The sequence below is a fragment of the Scyliorhinus torazame genome, chromosome 5 (genome assembly GCF_047496885.1).
Source record: "Scyliorhinus torazame isolate Kashiwa2021f chromosome 5, sScyTor2.1, whole genome shotgun sequence".
Taxonomy (NCBI): Eukaryota; Metazoa; Chordata; class Chondrichthyes; order Carcharhiniformes; family Scyliorhinidae; genus Scyliorhinus; species Scyliorhinus torazame.
The window spans coordinates 287,555,069-287,573,100 of NC_092711.1; the positions used below are offsets into that span (position 1 = coordinate 287,555,069).

Genomic DNA, 18,032 nt, shown 5'->3' on the forward strand with positions numbered 1-18,032 from the left:
TTATAAATAAAATGATTTTGCATTAGACCATATCAACTTAATTAGTTGTGGAATTACTTGCTAGAATATGTAGGTTGATCTTCAAGACAACACCAGGATTAATAGTTGAAATCAGTGTAGATAAGAGAGAAAAGGACAACAACTAAGGTTTGTGTTTTTGTTAAGAAGTGCACATTTCTGAATGCTGGGTGAAATAGGCTCATGTTTGCCCCCAATGTTCTGCCATAGTTACATTGCCCATACCATTTTCTGTACTTGCTTCTGATGTGTAAGGTAGAGACCCCTATAGACTCAACATCAGCAAGCGACCAGGATGCAATGTCAGTTTTCTCTCTGTCTCTCTCTCTCTGTCTCTCTTTCCTCCTCTCCTCTTCCCCCCCCCCCCCCCCCCAAAAAAAAACTGTTAGCTTTGGGCAGGATTCTCCGGTCTCAACCGTGATGGGACTGTTGCGAGCAAGAATGGAAAATTTGACGCTCCAGCCAAAACATCATTTAAACCTTCAGCGGCATGGGGAAAATCCCAGCCACGAATGAGGCCTGTAGATTTTGTCCTCTGTATGTAACACTTGGAACATTTTTAAATCCTGGTCTTGGTTGTGTTCTTTCAACATAATGAATTTATAAAAGACTGGTACTTTTCTGTGATGTACAAAAGTGTTTCAGATAACCGAAAAATATATTGTAGTTCTGTGGGCGCACTTTTAGCATTTGGTTACAGTACATTAATAGCACTAGTTTGGGAGCAGTTTACTTTCTCTCCTGCTTGATCAAATTTGATGTGGCTATGATGGAAAGGGATAAAATACATTGAGTTAGGATGTTCTTTCTCCAAAACTGAAAACATACATGAATTATCTTTTTCAGATAAAAGCAGATGATGAAAAGGTTAAATGTTTCCGAGCTTCACTGTCAAAGTTGGGTGATGTGTATGTCAACGATGCTTTTGGAACAGCTCACCGAGCTCACAGGTGAGCTGTTCGGTCTGTTTCTTTGACTTAATAAACTCTTGGACTGGAGAGGAGTTCAGTTGTATTTGGGCATAGAAGCTCAGTAGGCTTGCGGTATAGAAGTAGGACATTTGGCAAATGTCAAGTGGACTGTAAAGACTTCAGGAAGGGCATAGGCAGGTTAGTGGAATGGGTGATAGGTGAGAGATGCAGTTTGATGTGGGGAAGTGTAAGGTAATAAATTTTGTTCTCAAAAACCAAGAATAAGTGCTTGCACTCCAATGGAATGACACTTGAAGGCGTGGCTGAATGCAAATACCTAGTTCAAATATAAATTACCCTAAATGTTGGTAGGCAAAGCATTTTAAAAGCCAGACAAATTGAGTTTTATAAATAGAATACAAGAATAATGATGCACATACAGAAAAAACTGCCAGGTCTGCAGTTACAATACAGTGGATAACTGTTGTTTGGACAGATCTGTAGCAGAACGAGAGGAAAGTCATCGGGCTGGATTCTCTGATCCCCGACGCCAAAATCGCGTTCGCAATGCTCCGGCCCCTGAAAAGTGGCGTACTCTACGAGTTCGCCGCACGCTGTATCCACTGCCTGAGGTCCGCTCAGCGAAGCTCCATCCCCGACCGGCCGAGTTCCCGACGGAGTGGGACACGTGTGGTCTCGCCTGTCGTGAACTCAGCATGGCGGCAGCAGTCTCAGTCCAGTGCCGCCATAGTCGGGGGAGGGCCGATTCACGGGCGGTGGGGGGGGGCTTCATTCGGGACTGGGTGTGGTGGTCTGGAGCACGTGAGCCAGCCAAAGGAGGGGGGGGGGGGGGGGGGCTATTTTTGCGGTCCGGGTCGGCGGGCTGCGTCCGCCAGCAGGGAATCGGTGGCCGTTTTGCGCCAGTTTTCCTGGCGTAAAATCCCACCGTTTTGATGCCGCCGTGGGGACTTAGTCTCCCAAATGGAGAATCCAGCCCGTAGTTTCAGTGTAAATTCTGAAGCAGTTGTTAAACTTAAACCGAACCCTTTATAAATGCGATGGTCAGAAATTAAACCAAAACACTGCGGGATGCTGGAAATCTGAAATAAAAACAGAAAATACCGGGCAGCATCTGTGCAGAGAGAAACAGTTAACATGTAATTTTTAGTCACGTGATTTGTTCCCCTAATGGTATATGACTAATGATTATTTATGTTTCATTCCAGCTCCATGGTTGGTGTAAATCTATCAAAGAAAGCTGCTGGTTTCCTGATGAAGAAGGAGCTTGAGTATTTTGCCAAAGCTCTGGAAACCCCCGAGAGACCCTTCCTTGCTATCCTGGGTGGGTAAGTGTCGAATTATTCAAACTGTTCTTTACTCTGGTTCGTAAGAACTTTTAGAACTGCCAGTATACCTGCTTCATGTGATTCATTATCAAATGCTCTACTCCTGAAATAAAATTGAAAACCTTTGTGTTGTGCTGCAGCATAAATGACATAGGTATTTTGGACATTCTGAATTCTCCCTCTGTACTGAACAGGCGCTGGAAGGTGACGACTAAGGGCTCTTCACAGTAACTTCATTGCAGTGTTAATGTAAGCCTACTTGTGACAATAAAGATTATTATTAGGTATTGCATACTCTGTGTAATAGAATTCAAAGTGCCAAATTTATTCAGGATGCAGAAAAACACCAAACATTGTTGGGACTTAGCTTGTCTGATAGAGTGAACAACCATAATTGTACATTGCAGTTTAAAATGGCATTTGCCATTTCTGCTATGTATATTCAAATTAAGTACTCTTATAAGGGACCGAGCTATAAAATTCTAAAACCATCTTTATTTGTGTTATACAGCCATTCCACATCATACAATCTTAATGCTGGAACAAAATACTTCTGAGTGGGAGTAACATGGCTGAGAATAGTGAAAGTTGTTAAAGCTATCTGTCGAAATGAAATTGCAATATGAACACACTGCCTCTTGGTGGCAATGTAGTGTAAAGCAGGCCTGTGGAAAAGAGGCACATTAAAAGTTTCTGAATTCGTGAGACTTTATAGATCAACATTTTGCGTGCTAGCTTAGGTGTACACCTACATTTGTCCCAAGATGAACTACTGAAATTTACATCTTAATGTTATCTGTTAAAATAATCTGAGAATTGCTTCTAGCATCTTATTTTGACTAAACTATTGTAAATACTTGCAACCATAGTTACTGTCAGAAGCTGAACTGTGCTCAATTATTCAGTGTCTTTAAAAACTGTCTGCTCAGCATAACGCTGTGAAAAATAAAACTGCGGAGGGTGACCGTAATGAATGAAATGAAAATCGCTTATTGTCACAAGTAGGCTTCAAATGAAGTTACTGTGAAAAGCCCCTAGTTGCCACATTCCGGCGCCTGTTCGGGGAGGCTGGTTCGGGAATTCCTTCGGAGGAAAACCTAGAAGCTAATTTTAAGAAGAAAATGTTCAACCGTTACTCAATGTGTACTAAACCATACACCATAGATACCAATCCATTACATCTGACTTAATTTTATTTCCATTCTTTCAACAATTATGCAGTTTGTACAACAATTTAATAAACAAATGTGGAATTGTGTCATGTCTGCTTCTGTTGCTGTTCAACAGGGCTAAAGTCAAGGACAAGATTCAGCTAATCAGTAACTTGCTAGACAAGGTGAATGAAATGATTATTGGAGGAGGGATGGCCTTTACATTCCTGAAGGTCCTCAATAATATGGAGGTATGTGTGTCCACAGAATTGCACCAACACGCTTCCAGTTTGCTAAGTCAAGCAGTAACATCATGTGCCTATTGCAAAATAGAATTTCAGTTTACAGCATTGATAGGCAAATTTTGAAGTAGCAATTATTACACCACCTTGAACTTTTCGATTGTGTTCTCTTGTCACAGTCTCTCGTAACATTGAACTTCACTTTTGGGGTTTCATGTGCATATTTAACTATTTTAAATAAAATATCTCCATTTCTTAAACAGAGAAGATAGAATTTTACAACAAAGAGGTAGTTCATTTGGCCTGTTGTGTCTGCACCAGTCTTTGAAAGAGCTGTCCATTCTCACCCATAGCCCTGCACGTTTTTCATGGAATCATAGAATGGTTAGGGCAGCCATTCAGCCTGTCATGTCCGTGTCGGCTCGCTGGCTAATCCCACTCCCTTGCTTTATTCCCCCTTTAGATAATTATCCAATTCCCCTTTGAAAGTCATGATTGAATCTGCCTTCACCACATTCTCAGGCAATACATTCCAGATCCGAACCATTCGCTGCATGAAAATGTTTTTCCTTTGCACATTTTGTCAATGACCTTAAATTGGTGTCTTCTGGATCTTGATGCTACCGCCAAAGGGAACAGTTAGGACCCATCGTGATTTTGAACATCTCTATTAAATCTCCTCTCAACTGTCTCTTAATGAGAACGGCCCCACCTTCTCCTATCTACCCATGTGACTGAAGTTTCTGATTGCCGGAATCATGCTTCTAAATCTTTCCTGCATTCTCTCTCATGCCTTCACATCCTTCCTAAAATGTGTTGCCCAGAAATGGACACCATTGACATTGATGCCCTGTTTATCATTTCCTTGCTTTTGTACTCTCTATTGATAAAACCCAGGATTCTGTTCTATGTGCTTTCCGAACCACTTTCTTTACCTGGCCTGTTGCCTTCAACAATTTGTACCCCACAGGCCATCTGCTGCACACGCTTTGGAATTTTATCCTTTATTTTATTCCTTTAAGTATATGTACAATTCTCTTTTGAAAAGTTTCAGGCAGCAAATTTCAGATCATTATAACTTGCTGTGTAAAATATAAATTTTGCTCATCTCTCCTGTAGTCTGCCAGTTATTTCATATTTATGTCCTCTGGTTACCAACATCCTGTCAGTGAAAGCCGTTTTTTCTTGATTTACTAAGTATACTTTTCTCCTAAGACCTTAACAATTCACCCGCAGCTCAAACAATTTGGAGCTGTTAAATCTTCAGAAATGGAATAATACATATTTTTCATGATTCTGTATTTTTCACGATTCTATTTGTAAAATGCTTATGGAGGAATACACCCAACATTTCTTAAATGGTGTAGATTGTCTGGCTATCAGCTAAATTAGACAAACCACGTCTGATTCTCTTATGGTAACATATATATTTTCCTTTGGTGTCTCTGCAGACATTGACGTTTCTGCTTTCTCCAGTCCTTGTCTCTTCTATCACAGTCTCACTGAATTCCAGTCTTTGTCCTGCACTATCTGACTGAGTCCCATGACTCTGCAGGTGCCCTCGAACACCATTTCCCCAATTGCTGGTTAGAAACCCTTATTTTCCGGGGGTGGGGGGAAACTTTTAGTTGTTTTTCCCGCCCCTTAACCCCTCTTTCTGTCACTTTCTTTTCTATAAAAGCTGCTGTGTTCTTAGTTGATTTTGTATCTTAGATGAAACTGTGCCCACTATAAATTCCCTATAAGCTTCATCTGAGTTGAGAGCAGGCACTGTTTGTAAGAGTAGGAGGAATACTTTAAATATGGAATGTATTCCTTCTGTGCTGTTTCTTCATTGCCTCACGAATAGGGTGTAGATGTATGCCAGCCTTTCTTATTGTCCTCTAATGTAATATTTTTTGATGCTAGTGTTTTAAATTGTTACTGCTACACTACTGGGTCTCTTGTTTTATTGTGAAACCCTTTTACTATTCTACAAGTAAAAAAGGCACTTAGCAGAGCACACATCTCCACCATGCTGTGTTAACGTTATGACAATTATGCAGCTCTTTGAGGCTTTTTCCTGCCTAGTTAATGCTCTAAATACAAAGCTGAAGAAGAAATCTTTTTATTCAGAGCTTCCATCTCACTGAGGGGGCTTCAGGCCAATTCACATCCAACAACCTGCTCTGAAAACTGTTCGCATTTTGACAGCTATGACGAATTCCACCACAACAGCTGAGACAATCTGCAACATTCTAAAACAATAAACCACATTCTAAATAAAATTACACAACATTCAAAAAAAGGATAAATTGTCTTTTTGACTTGACTCTCAATTTTAACAGATCCTTTAAAAAAGATTTAGGATCTGTGTCCAGATCTGCATCTCGCCCAAAAGCTAATAAGTTCTTCCTTGGGCCATACCCTGTCCATGTACCAAGTTTTGATGAGATCCATCTATTAGTTTTTAAGAAGTCTTGTTTACAGACTAACTGGGGCAAAAACATTACCATCAGTGGTAGCAGTAATAACTCAATATTGCAATGATGACATAAAAACCCTACTGTACATAAGGAGACCATTCGGCCCATCAAATGTTCCTGTGAGGAAGAAGGATAAATATGGCAAATTTCAGGAACCTTGGATAACGAGAGATATTGTAGGCCTCGTCAAAAAGAAAAAGGAGGCATTTGTCTGACTGGGAACAGATGAAGCATTGTGTGGAATATAAGGAAAGTAAGAAGGAACTTAAGCAAGGAGTCAGGGGAGATAAAAGGGGTCACAAAAAGTCATTGGCAAATAGGGTTAAGGAAAATCCCAAGGCTTTTTACACGTACATAAAAACCAAGAGGGTTGCCAGAGAAAGGGTTGGCCCACTGAAGGATAGGGGAGGGAATCTATATGTGGAGCCAGAGGAAATGGGTGAGTTACTAAATGAATACTTTGCATCAGTATTCACCAAAGAGAAGGAATTGGTGGATGTTGAGTCTGGGGAAGGGTGTGTCGATAGCCTGGGTCACATTGAGATCCAAAATGACGAGGTGTTGGGCGCCTTGAAAAATATTAAGGTGGATAAGTCCCCAGGGCCTGTTGGGATCTACCCCAGAATACTGAAGGAGGCAAGAGAGGAAATTGCTGAGGCCATGACAGAAACCTTTGGATCCTCACTGTCTTCAGGTGATATCCCAGAGGATTGGAGAATAGCCAATGTTGTTCCATTGTTTAAGAAGGGTAGCAAGGATAATCCAGGGAACTACAGGCAGGTGAGCCTTGTGTCAGTGGTAGGGAAATTACTGGAGCGAATTCTTCGAGACAGGATCTACTCCCATTTGGAAGCAAGTGGTCGTATTAGCGAGAGGCAGTATGGTTTTGTGAAGGGGAGGTCGTGTCTCACTAACTTGATAGAGTTTTTCGAGGAGGTCACAAAGATGATTGATGCAGGTAGGGCAGTGAATGTTGGCTATATGGACTTCAGTAAGGCCTTTGACAAGGTCCCTCATGGCATACTGGTACAAAAGGATCACACGGGATCAGAGGTGAGCTGGCAAGATGGATACAGAACTGGCTAGGTCATAGAAGGCAGATAGTAGCAATGGAAGGGTGCTTTTTTGATTGGAGGGCTGTGACTAGTGGTGTTCCACAAGGATCAGTGCTGGGAACTTTGCTGTTCGTAGTATATATAAATGATTTGGAGGAAAATGCAACTGGTCTGATTAGTAAGTTTGCGGATGACACAATTGGTGGAATTGCGGATAGCGATGAGGATTGTCCGAGGATACAGCAGGATTTAGATCGTTTTGGAGATTTGGGCGGCGAGATGGCAGATGGCGTTTAATCCGGACAAATGAGGTAATTAATTTTGGAAGGTGTAATACAGGTAGGGAACATACTGTGAATGGTAGAACCGTCAAGAGTATTGACAGTCAGAGAGATCTTGGTGTACAGGTCCACAGGTCACTGAAAGAGGCAACACAGGTGGGGAGGGTAGTCAAGATGGCATACGGCATAGAATCATATCATAGAATTTACAGTTCAGAAGGAGGCCATTCGGCCCATCGAGTCTGCACCGGCTCTTGGAAAGAGCACCCCACCCGAGGTTAACACCACCACCCTATCCCCATAACCCAGTAACCCCACCCAACACTAAGGCATGCTTGCCTTCATTGGCCGGGGCATTGAGTATAAGAATTGGCAAGTCATGTTGCAGCTGTATAGAACCTTAGTTAGGCCACACTTGGAGTACAGTGTTCAATTCTGGTCGCCACACTACCAGAAGGATGTGGAGGCTATAGAGAGGGTGCAGAAGAGATTTACCAGGATGTTGCCTGGTATGGAGGGCATTAGCTATGAGGAGAGGTTGAATAAACTTGGTTTGTTCTCACTGGAATGAAGGAGGTCGACAAAATTATGAGGGGCACCGACAGAGTGGAAAGTCAGACTTTTTCCCAGGGTAGAGGGGTCAATTACTAGGGGGCATAGGTTTAAGGTGCGAGGGGCAAGGTTTAGAGGAGATGTACGAGGCAAGAATTTTACACCGAGGGTAGTGGGTGCCTGGAACCCGCTGCCGGAGGAGGTGGTGGAAGCAGGGACGATAGTGACGTTTAAGGGGCATCTTGACAAATACATGAATAGGATGGGAATAGAGGGATACGGACCCAGGAAGTGGAGAAGATTTTAGTTCAGACGGCAGCATGGTCGATGCAGGCTTGGAGGGCCGAAGGGCCTGTTCCTGTGCTGTACTTTCCTTTGTTTTTTGTTTTTTGTTTGTTCTTTGTTATCGAGTTTGCACCGATCCTCCGAAAGAGCACCTATGCTCCTCCCTCTGTCTGTAACCCCACCTAACCATTGGACATGGGGCAATTCAGCATGGTCAATCCACCTCTCCTGCACATCTTTGGACTGTGGGACATAATGTAAATAGTCAAATATTAGGAGACCCATGCGGGTCGATTTGGTAAAGGTTTCCATGCCAACAGCTGTTAAAGAGCAATATATAGTGATCGTCTCTGGCTATTTTTTTGAATATTATGTAACTTTTTCATTTTTTAGATTGGCAATTCCCTCTATGATGAAGAAGGGTCGAAAATAGTCAATGAACTGATGGCCAAGGCTAAGAAAAATGGGGTGACCATTACACTGCCTGAAGATTTTGTGACTGCTGATAAATTTGATGAAAATGCCAGTGTTGGAACAGCCACTGTGACTGCCGGAATCCCAGCAAACTGGATGGTAAGATAGTGATAATGGTTGTTAAGTGGTCTGATGCTTTTTAAATCATGTATTTCATATCCTCAACTTCCAAAGCATTTCGGAGTCGATTCATTACGATTCCTAACATAGGAGAAATCAAGCAGCGAATTTGCCAATGGCAAAGACTTAGACATAACAGCTGTTTCTTTTATTTCAGTTGCTATCTATTTTTGCTATGTTACGCTGATGAAGGCTAGTGATGTGAAGGGAACGACGGGAAACTGTCCCGTTCTGGGCACCAAATGTCAACATCAGGCACTCCTGGCTAATGTAGCTGCCAGTTGCAGAAAAAGCATGTTCTTCTCCACCCCAATTATAGTGTTCAGGTCAAACCTGAAAATACAAAAGCTACACACTGACATTTTCATTCCCTGCACCTGTTCATCACTGTAGTTGAAATGAAAATCGCTTATTGTCACAAGTAGGCTTCAAATGAAATTACTGTGAAAAGCCCCTCGTCGCCACATTCCAGCGCCTGTTCGGGGAGGCTGGTACGGGAATTGGACCGTGCTGCTGGCCTGCCATGGTCTGCTTTCAAAGCCAGCGATTTAGCCCTGTGCTAAACCAGCCCCTAAGGTTCTGTCGGCAGGACCTGTTTTCCTGGTCGTCAACTTTCCCCATTAATGCCTTCTGGGCCGTCACCAACCTTGCCACCTCAATTTCGTGTGAGGCGATCCGCTTGTCCTGGTCGGTGGCTCACTTCTCCAGGTCCTGTACTGTTGCCTCTTGGACCTCCAGTCTCCGCATCGTTCTGCCATTACTCCCTTTATTGGGACCAGCGTGGCCTCTATCGCCGATTTCATAGCTGACATGAGGTCCTTCTTTTATCACGCGTTTCTTGCGCTCCATGGAGACAAACTCCATCAGTTGCTCCGTTGACGAGTGAGCCGTCGCTGGCAACCCTGTTGAGTCCATCATGCTCAGGTCTGGTTCACCATGCCTGCCTCCTTGTTCTGGGGTTGGGGTCTTCCTTCCTCTGCTCTTGCTGTTCTTGCAGCCTGGCTGCTTGTTCGATGACATCTCGGTCGATTGTGTAGTAAGTTGGGGACCTTTGTCATACTTTTGGTGTCCGTTTTTTAACTGACATCAAATTCATTTTTCAATTTAACGTGGCTAATCCACCTACCCTGCATATATTTGGATTGTGGGGGCGAAAGCCACGCAAACACAGGGGGAATGTGCAACTCCACACGGACAGTTACCCAGAGCCGGGATTGAACCTGGGATTCGGCGCCGTGAGGCAGCAGTGCTATCCACTGCTCTTGGTGCCCGTTAAATGGGTTAAAAAGGTATAGTGAGAAGTTCTGGGGAGAGAGCCACCTTTCGTGCAACCGCTCAGCTCGCGTCCACCACCGGAAGTCAATTCCAGTTTTATTTTAGTGTTGACTGAATCATTAGAAGCCCCTCTACATTTTGCAGCATTTCTAAGTTTCTTATAAATAATGATACTAGAACACAACTGAAAGTACACAGGTCAAAAATAATGGTGTGGAGCACCTATAATCTATTCATAGAATCATAGAATTTACAGTGCAGAAGGAGGCCATTCGGCCCATCAAGCCTGCACTGGCTCTTGGAAAGACCACCCTACCCAAACCCACTCCTCCACCCTATCCCCAAAACCCAGTAATCACACCCAACGCTAAGGGCAATTTTGGACACAGCAATTTAGCATGGCCAATCCACCTAACCTGCACATCTTTGGACTGTGGGAGGAAACCGGAGCACCCGGAGGAAACCCACGCACACACTGGGAGGATGTGCAGACTCCGCACAGGCAGTGACCCAAGCCAGGAATCGAACCCGGGACCCTGGAGCTGTGAAGCAATTGTGCTAACCACTATGCTACCGTGCTGCCCATTATAATAATTCCTTGTTTTTAATTACTTTGTCAACTTTTGCAGCCTTGGAGAAGCATCTTAATGGTTAATCGCTAAGAATGTGTTTATTTCTCAAGTATTGCATCAGTTTAATTTGCGTAGGCTGTCTGCATATTTATACAGCAACGGTTAGTCAGTCTTGAAGTTTCTTGCTAAGAACTCCAAAATAAACTCTTATTTAGTTCACAAGAAAAGTACTTTAGGACCTGATGCACTTGGTATCCAACATGACTGCCTATATAATATATACATTTTGGCACTGTTATTTAATAAATTAGGGAGGTGTCCACAATTACACCTATGATAAATTATTACTATTGTGATGTAGAGAAAATTGTTTGAAACCTACGATGTGAAAACCCCCTTATTTATAACAAAAACTGTTTGATTCTGTCCACCGTACACTCTTGGTGCAATTCTTTTGCAACATTAGTGTCTGGAAAATGGAGCCTAGTTTCCAGCAGTAGGTTTTAGAATATCTCTGGAGTTCTGATCCTGATCTAGCTGCAGTGAGAAACGGCATGAAAAAGTCAGGCAAATTCACACTGCTTGATAGCATTACTCTAGTGTGAATCAAACATTGTTTTCTCATTGCTCAGATTATCTTAAGTAATTAAACTTTCTTAGGGTTGATTTAAATGTTTATAGAGAATGTGAATTCCACGAATGCTGTGAATTCCACGAATGCTAACACTAAAGTTTTGAATAGGGCTGGAATTCATTGATGATGGACTCCAGTATTACAGAAAACTGACATTCGTTCGAATTCTCAATCCATTTTGGTGAAGTTTTAAACTCGCAAGTCATTTAAAATATAAATGTTTATTCAAAGTTTTTCCAACAAAAATTTTCAACCAATTAAACCCCCTCCCACCCCCCCCCCCCCCCCCCCCCCCCCCCGTAACAGAAAAGAACAGAATAGAACATAAACATAGCAATCAAACATAATACAGAACTAATACAATGGGTTAATCCCGCACATATTAACCCGCTCATATGCTTTTTTTTTTTTTTTACAAGTACCCACCCCCCCCTCCCTCCCTGGGTTGCTGCTGCTGCTGACCGACCTAATTCTAACGCTCCGCGAGATAGTCTAGGAACGGTTGCCACCGCCTGAAGAACCGCTGCGCAGACCCTCTCAAGGCCAACTTTATCCTCTCCAGCTTAATGAACCCTGACATGTCATTGATCCAAGCTGCCACACTGGGGGCTTCACGTCCCTCCACATGAGCAAGATCCTCCGCCGGACTACCAGGGTCGCAAAGGCCAGAATACCGGCCTCTTTCGCCTCCTGCACTACCGACTCGTCCGGCACCCCAAATAATGCCAGTCCCCAACTTGGCTTGACCTGGACTTTCACCACCTTGGACATGGTCTTCGCGAAACCCCTCCAGAACCCATCCACTGCCGGGCATGACCAGAACATGTGGGTGTGATTCGCTGGGCTTCCCGAGCACCTCCCGCATCTGTCCTCCATCCCAAAGAACCTACTCAGCCTCTCCCCCGTCATATGCGCTCTGAATAACCTTAAACTGTATCAGGCTGAGCCTGGCACATGAGGAAGAGGAATTAACCCTACTCAGGGCGTCAGCCCACAGACCCTCTTCAATCTCCTCCCCCAACTCCTCCTCCCACTTGCCCTTCAGCTCCTCTACCGAAGCCTCCTCTTCTTTCATCTCCTGATATATCGCCGAAACCTTGCCTTCTCCGACCCATACACCCTAAATCACCCTGTCCTGAATCCCCTGTGCCGGGAGCAGCGGGAATTCCCTCACCTGCCGCCTCACAAACGCCCTCACTTGCATATACCTGAACGCATTTCCCGGGGGTAACCCAAACTTCTCCTCCAGCGCCCCATGGCTCGCAAACGTCCCGTCTATAAACAGGTCCCCCATCCTTATGATCCCTGCCCGATGCCAGCTCCGAAACCCCCCATCCATCCTTCCTGGGACGAACCGATGGTTCTCCCGGATTGGGGACCACACCGAGGCTCCCATCTCACCCCTATGTCGTCTCCACTGCCCCCAGATCTTTAGCGTTGCCGCCACCAACGGACTCGTGGTGTACCTTGCCGGCGAGAGCGGCCGCGGTGCCGTCACCAGCGCCCTCAGGCTCGTTCCTTTGCAGGACGCCATCTCCAACCTCTTCCATGCCGCCCCCTCTCCCTCTATTACCCACTTATGGATCATCGCCACGTTGGCTGCCCAATAATAGCCACCCAGATTCGGCAATGCCAGCCCTCCTCTGTCCCTACTACGCTCCAGAAACCCCCTCCTTAACCTCGGGGTCTTGTTTGCCCACACAAAACCCATGATGCTCTTACCTCCCCGCTTAAAAAAGGCCTTGGTAATCAGAATAGGAAGGCACTGGAACACAAAAAGAAACCTCGGGAGGACCATCATTTTAATCGACTGTACCCTGCCCACTAGCGAGAGTGGCAACACATCCCATCTTTTGAAGTCCTCCTCCATCTGCTCCACCAGCCGCGTCAAATTAAGTTTGTGCAGGGCCCCCCAGCTCCTAGCTACCTGGATTCCCAAGTACCGAAAGCTCCTTTCCGCCCTCCTCAACGGTAGGTCGCCTATCCCTCTTCCCTGGACCCTGGATGCACCACAAAGAGCTCACTTTTCCCTACATTGAGCTTATAGCCCGAGAAGTCCCCAAACTCCCTTAGGATCCGCATGACCTCCACCATCCCCTCCACTGGATCTGCTACATACAGCGACACCCGATGCTCCTCTCCCCCTCAAACCACCCCCCTCCATTTCCTGGACTCCCTTAATGCCATGGACAAAGGCTCAATTTCTAATGGAAACGACAGGGGGGGCCCCCCGCCTCGTCCCGATACAGCTGAGAATACTCCGACCTCTGCCGATTCGTAGCCACACTCGCCACCGGGGCTCTACAAAGGAGCTTAACCCAACTGATAAACCTCTCCCCAAACCCAAACCTCCGCAACACTTCCCAGAGATACTCCCACTCCACCCGGTCAAAGGCCTTCTCCGCGTCCATAGCTACCACTATCTCCGCCTCTCCCTCCACCGATGGCATCATAATCACGTTTAGGAGCCTCCGCACATTAGTGTTTAGCTGCCTGCCCTTTACAAATCCCGTCTGGTCCTCATGAATCAATCCCGGGACACAACCCTCAATTCTTGTAGCCAGCACTTTTGCCAGCAACTTAGCATCCACATTGAGGAGTGAAATCGGCCTATACGACCCACATTGCAGTGGGTCCTTGTCCCACTTCAGGATCAGAGAAATCAGTGCCCCGGACATTGTTGAGGGCAGGGTCCCCCCCCTGCCTCATTGAAAGTCCTCACTAGCAACGGGGCTAACAGGTCCGCATACTTCCTGCAAAACTTAACCGGGAACCCATCTGGCCCCGGAGCCTTCCCCGCCTGCATGCTCCCCAGTCCTTTAACCAGCTCCTCCAACCCAATTGGCGCCCCCAAACCAGCCACCTCCTGCTCCTCCACCCTCGGGAACCTCAGTTGATCTAGAAATCCTCACATCCCCTCTTCCCCCGCTGAGGGCTGAGATCTGTACAGCTCCTCATAAAAGTCCTTAAATGCCTCATTTACTTTCACCGCCCTCCGCACCATAGTTCCCCTGCTATCTTTGACTCCACCTATCTCCCTCTCTGCCATCCTCTTACGAAGCTGATGTGCCAGCATCCGGCTCGCCTTCTCCCCATACTCGTACGTCACCCCCTGTGCTTTCCTCCAGTGTGCCTCTGCCTTCTGTTGCTCGTTTTAGCCTTAGTTTAATTGCTCGTGTTATATCACCTTTGCTCTTGAGTCGCCAGGTATCTTTTTGATACCGCCACGTGGTTCAAGTCCGAGTAATGATCAATAATTCACCACACCGCTTAGTAAGAGTTAAATCAACGCACATTTATTATATACAGTAATCAATACTTGTACATTAATGCTACTTCCTACAACTAATCAGGCCAATACTTAACTTTGGAAATGGCCCACCAGGTCAGGGAAATTAATGGCCTTTCGTATGGGTTTGGAGCCTGCGGGATTCAAAGCGGGGACAGGTCGATAGTCAGGAGTGCCTATCTCGTAGCGAGTGTTGGAGTAAGACTTACGGTTCTCGCGGCTGTTGTAGAAGGTCAACAGAAGGGTCTCGAAGGGTGCGGAGAGGAGAAGAAGGGTTGATTTGAACTTGGACTCTATTCTGATAGTTCCCAGGGGCTTCCCGCCTTTCGGGGCGGACTTCGTCCCAATCACTTGGTTCGATATTCTCCAATGCTGGAGCGATTCCTTGATCGATGGGTGGTTTTGGGGTGGTCGTTCACCTCTCTTTGTGTCGGCTCCTGCTGGCGCCGAAAAGTCTGGGTTGGCTTTGTGTGTCTAATTTGTAGCATATTGTTCCCGGGGATTGCTAATTCGTATTCAGATGGCTGGTGTGTTGTTGTGTTGATGGCTGCAGGTATCAATTCTGTCTGGCCTCCCCAGAGGCGAATACACAGTTTTTCCTGCAGCTGCCTGTTTGAGTCCTGTTGGCTGATTTTCCCATCAGCCTCTTCCGTTCGCCATTTTAAATCGTGGTTTGGCCATTCTAATCGGGAGTTGGCCATTTTAACCGGCTACACTTCCCCGTGGTCAACAGGTTGAATTCCGTCTGGAGACTTCGCCGCTCCCTAAGCAGTCCCTCCTCAGGGGCCTCTGCATATCTCCTGTCCACCCTGAGGATCTCCCCCATTGACCCCTCCCTTTCCCTGCCCTCTCTCTTCTCCCTGTGAGCCCTGATGGAGATTAACTCACCCCTGACCACCGCCTTCAGCGCCTCCCATACTACCCCCACCTGCACCTCCCCGTTGTCGTTGGCCTCCAAATACCTTTCAATGCACCCTCCCGCTCACCACCTCATCCGCCAGTAATCCCACATCCAGACGCCACAACGGGCGTTGGTCCCTCTCCTCTCCTAACTCTAGCTCCACCCAGTGCGGGGCGTGGTCTGAGATGGCTATGGCCGAGTACTCTGTTCCTTCCACTTTCGGGATCAGCGCCCTACTCAAAACAAAAAATTCTATCTGGGAGTAGGCTCTGTGTACGTGAGAAAAAAAAAGAAAATTCCCTGGCCAAGGGCCTAGCAAATCTCCACGGATCTACTCCCCCTATCTGGTCCATGAACCCCCTAAGCACCTTGGCCGCAGCCGGCCCCTTCCCCATCTTGGATCTGGAGCGATCTAATGCTGGGTCCAACAGAGTGTTGAAATACCCCCCTATTATCAAGCTTCCTGCCTCCAGATCTGGAATCCGCCCCAACATGCGCTTCATAAATCCAGCATCATCCCAGTTCGGGGCGTATACGTTTGCCAATACCACCCACGCCGCCTGCAACCTACCGCTCACCATCACGTATCGACCTCCATTGTCCACTACAATCTTCTTGGCCTCAAACGACACCCGCTTCCCCACCAGTATTGCCACCCCTCTGTTCTTTGCATCCAGCCCCGAATGGAATACCTGTCCTACCCATCCCTTTCTTAACCTGACCTGGTCTACCACCTTCAAATGTGTCTCCTGAAGCATGACTACGCCTGCCTTCAGTCCCTTTAAGTGTGCGAACACTCGGGCCCTCTTAACCGGCCCATTCAGGCCCCTCGCATTCCAAGTTATCAGCCGGATTGGGGGGCTTCTCCCCGCCGACTAGCCATCTCCTTTCCTAGGCCAGTCCCGTGCCCGCGTCTCCCGCACTCTCCAGTCTCCCAGACGGGGGACCCCCAACCCGACCACCTCTTCTGTTTCCAGTTCCCCATCGGCCAATGCAGCAGCAACCCTATTTCTCCCCTCCCCCCCCCCCCCGGCTAGATCTGTATATAGCTCTTTTGCTCCCCCATAACACTCCCGTAAGTCAAAGAACAAAGAAATGTACAGCACAGGAACAGGCCCTTCGGCCCTCCAAGCCTGTGCCGACTATGCTGCCCGACTAAACTATAATCTTCTACACTTCCTGGGTCCGTATCCCTCTTCCCATCCTATTCATGTATTTGTCAAGATGCCCCTTAAATGTCACTATTGTCCCTGCTTCCACCACCTCCGGTAGCGAGTTCCAGGCACCCACTACCCTCTGTGTTTATGAAAAAAAAAAAAACTTGCCTCATACATCTACTCTAAACCTTGCCCCTCTCACCTTAAACCTATGGCCCTAGTAATTGTCCCCTCTACCCTGGGGAAAAGCCTCTGACTATCCACTCTGTCTATGCCCCCATAATTTTGTAGACCTCTATCAGGTCGCCCCTCAACCTCCGTCGTTCCAGTGAGAACAAACCGAGTTTATTCAACCTCTCCTCATAGCTAATGCCCTCCATACCAGGCAACATTCTGGTAAATCTCTTCTGCACCCTCTCTAAAGCCTCCACATCCTTCTGGTAGTGTGGCGACCATAATTGAACACTATACTCCCAAGTGTGGCCTAACTAAGGTTCGAAACAGCTGCAACATGACTTGCCAATTCTTATACTCAATGCCCCGGCCAATGAAGGCAAGCATGCCATATGCCTTCTTGACTACCTTCTCCACCTGTGTTGCCCCTTTCAGTGACCTGTACACCAAGATCTCTCTGACTGTCAATACTCTTGAGGGTTCTACCATTCACTGTATATTCCCTACCTGCATTAGACCTTCCAAAACGCATTACCTCACATATTTGTCCAGATTAAACACCATCTGCCATCTCGCCGCCCAAGTCTCCAAACGATCAAAATCCTGCTGTATCCTCTGACAGTCCTCATCGCTATCGGCAATTCCACTAACCTTTGTGTCGTCTGCAAACTTACTAATCAGACCAGTTACATTTTCCTCCAAATCATTTATATGTACTACAAACAGCAACGGTCCCAGCACTGATCCCTGCGGAACACCACTGGTCACAGCCCTCCAATTAGAAAAGCATCCTTCCATTGCTACTCTCTGCCTTCTATGACCTAGCCAGTTCTGTATCTACCTTGCCAGCTCACCCCTGATCCCGTGTGACTTCACCTTTTGTACTAGTCTACCATGAGGGACCTTGTCAAAGGCCTTACTGAAGTCCATATAGACAACATCCACTGCCCTACCTGCATCAATCATCTTAGTGACCTCCTCGAAAAACTCTATCAAGTTAGTGACACACGACCTCCCCTTCACAAAACCATGCTACCTCTCACTAATACGACCATTTGCTTCCAAATGGGAGTAGATCCTGTCTCGAAGAATTCTCTCCAGTAATTTCGCTACCACTGAAGTAAGGCTCA

The 18,032-nt window shown here is 46.2% G+C and overlaps 1 protein-coding gene across 1 annotated transcript in view; it reads left to right on the top strand.

The window, feature by feature from the left end:
• LOC140421189 (phosphoglycerate kinase) overlaps positions 1 to 18,032 on the top strand; it is a 39,569-nt gene that overhangs the window by 12,570 nt on the left and 8,967 nt on the right. The window contains exons 5-8 of the mRNA XM_072505693.1: positions 865 to 968; positions 2,156 to 2,275; positions 3,563 to 3,677; positions 8,700 to 8,879. Of these exons, the coding sequence (XP_072361794.1) occupies positions 865 to 968; positions 2,156 to 2,275; positions 3,563 to 3,677; positions 8,700 to 8,879 (519 nt within the window). The remainder of the gene's footprint in view (positions 1 to 864; positions 969 to 2,155; positions 2,276 to 3,562; positions 3,678 to 8,699; positions 8,880 to 18,032) is intronic.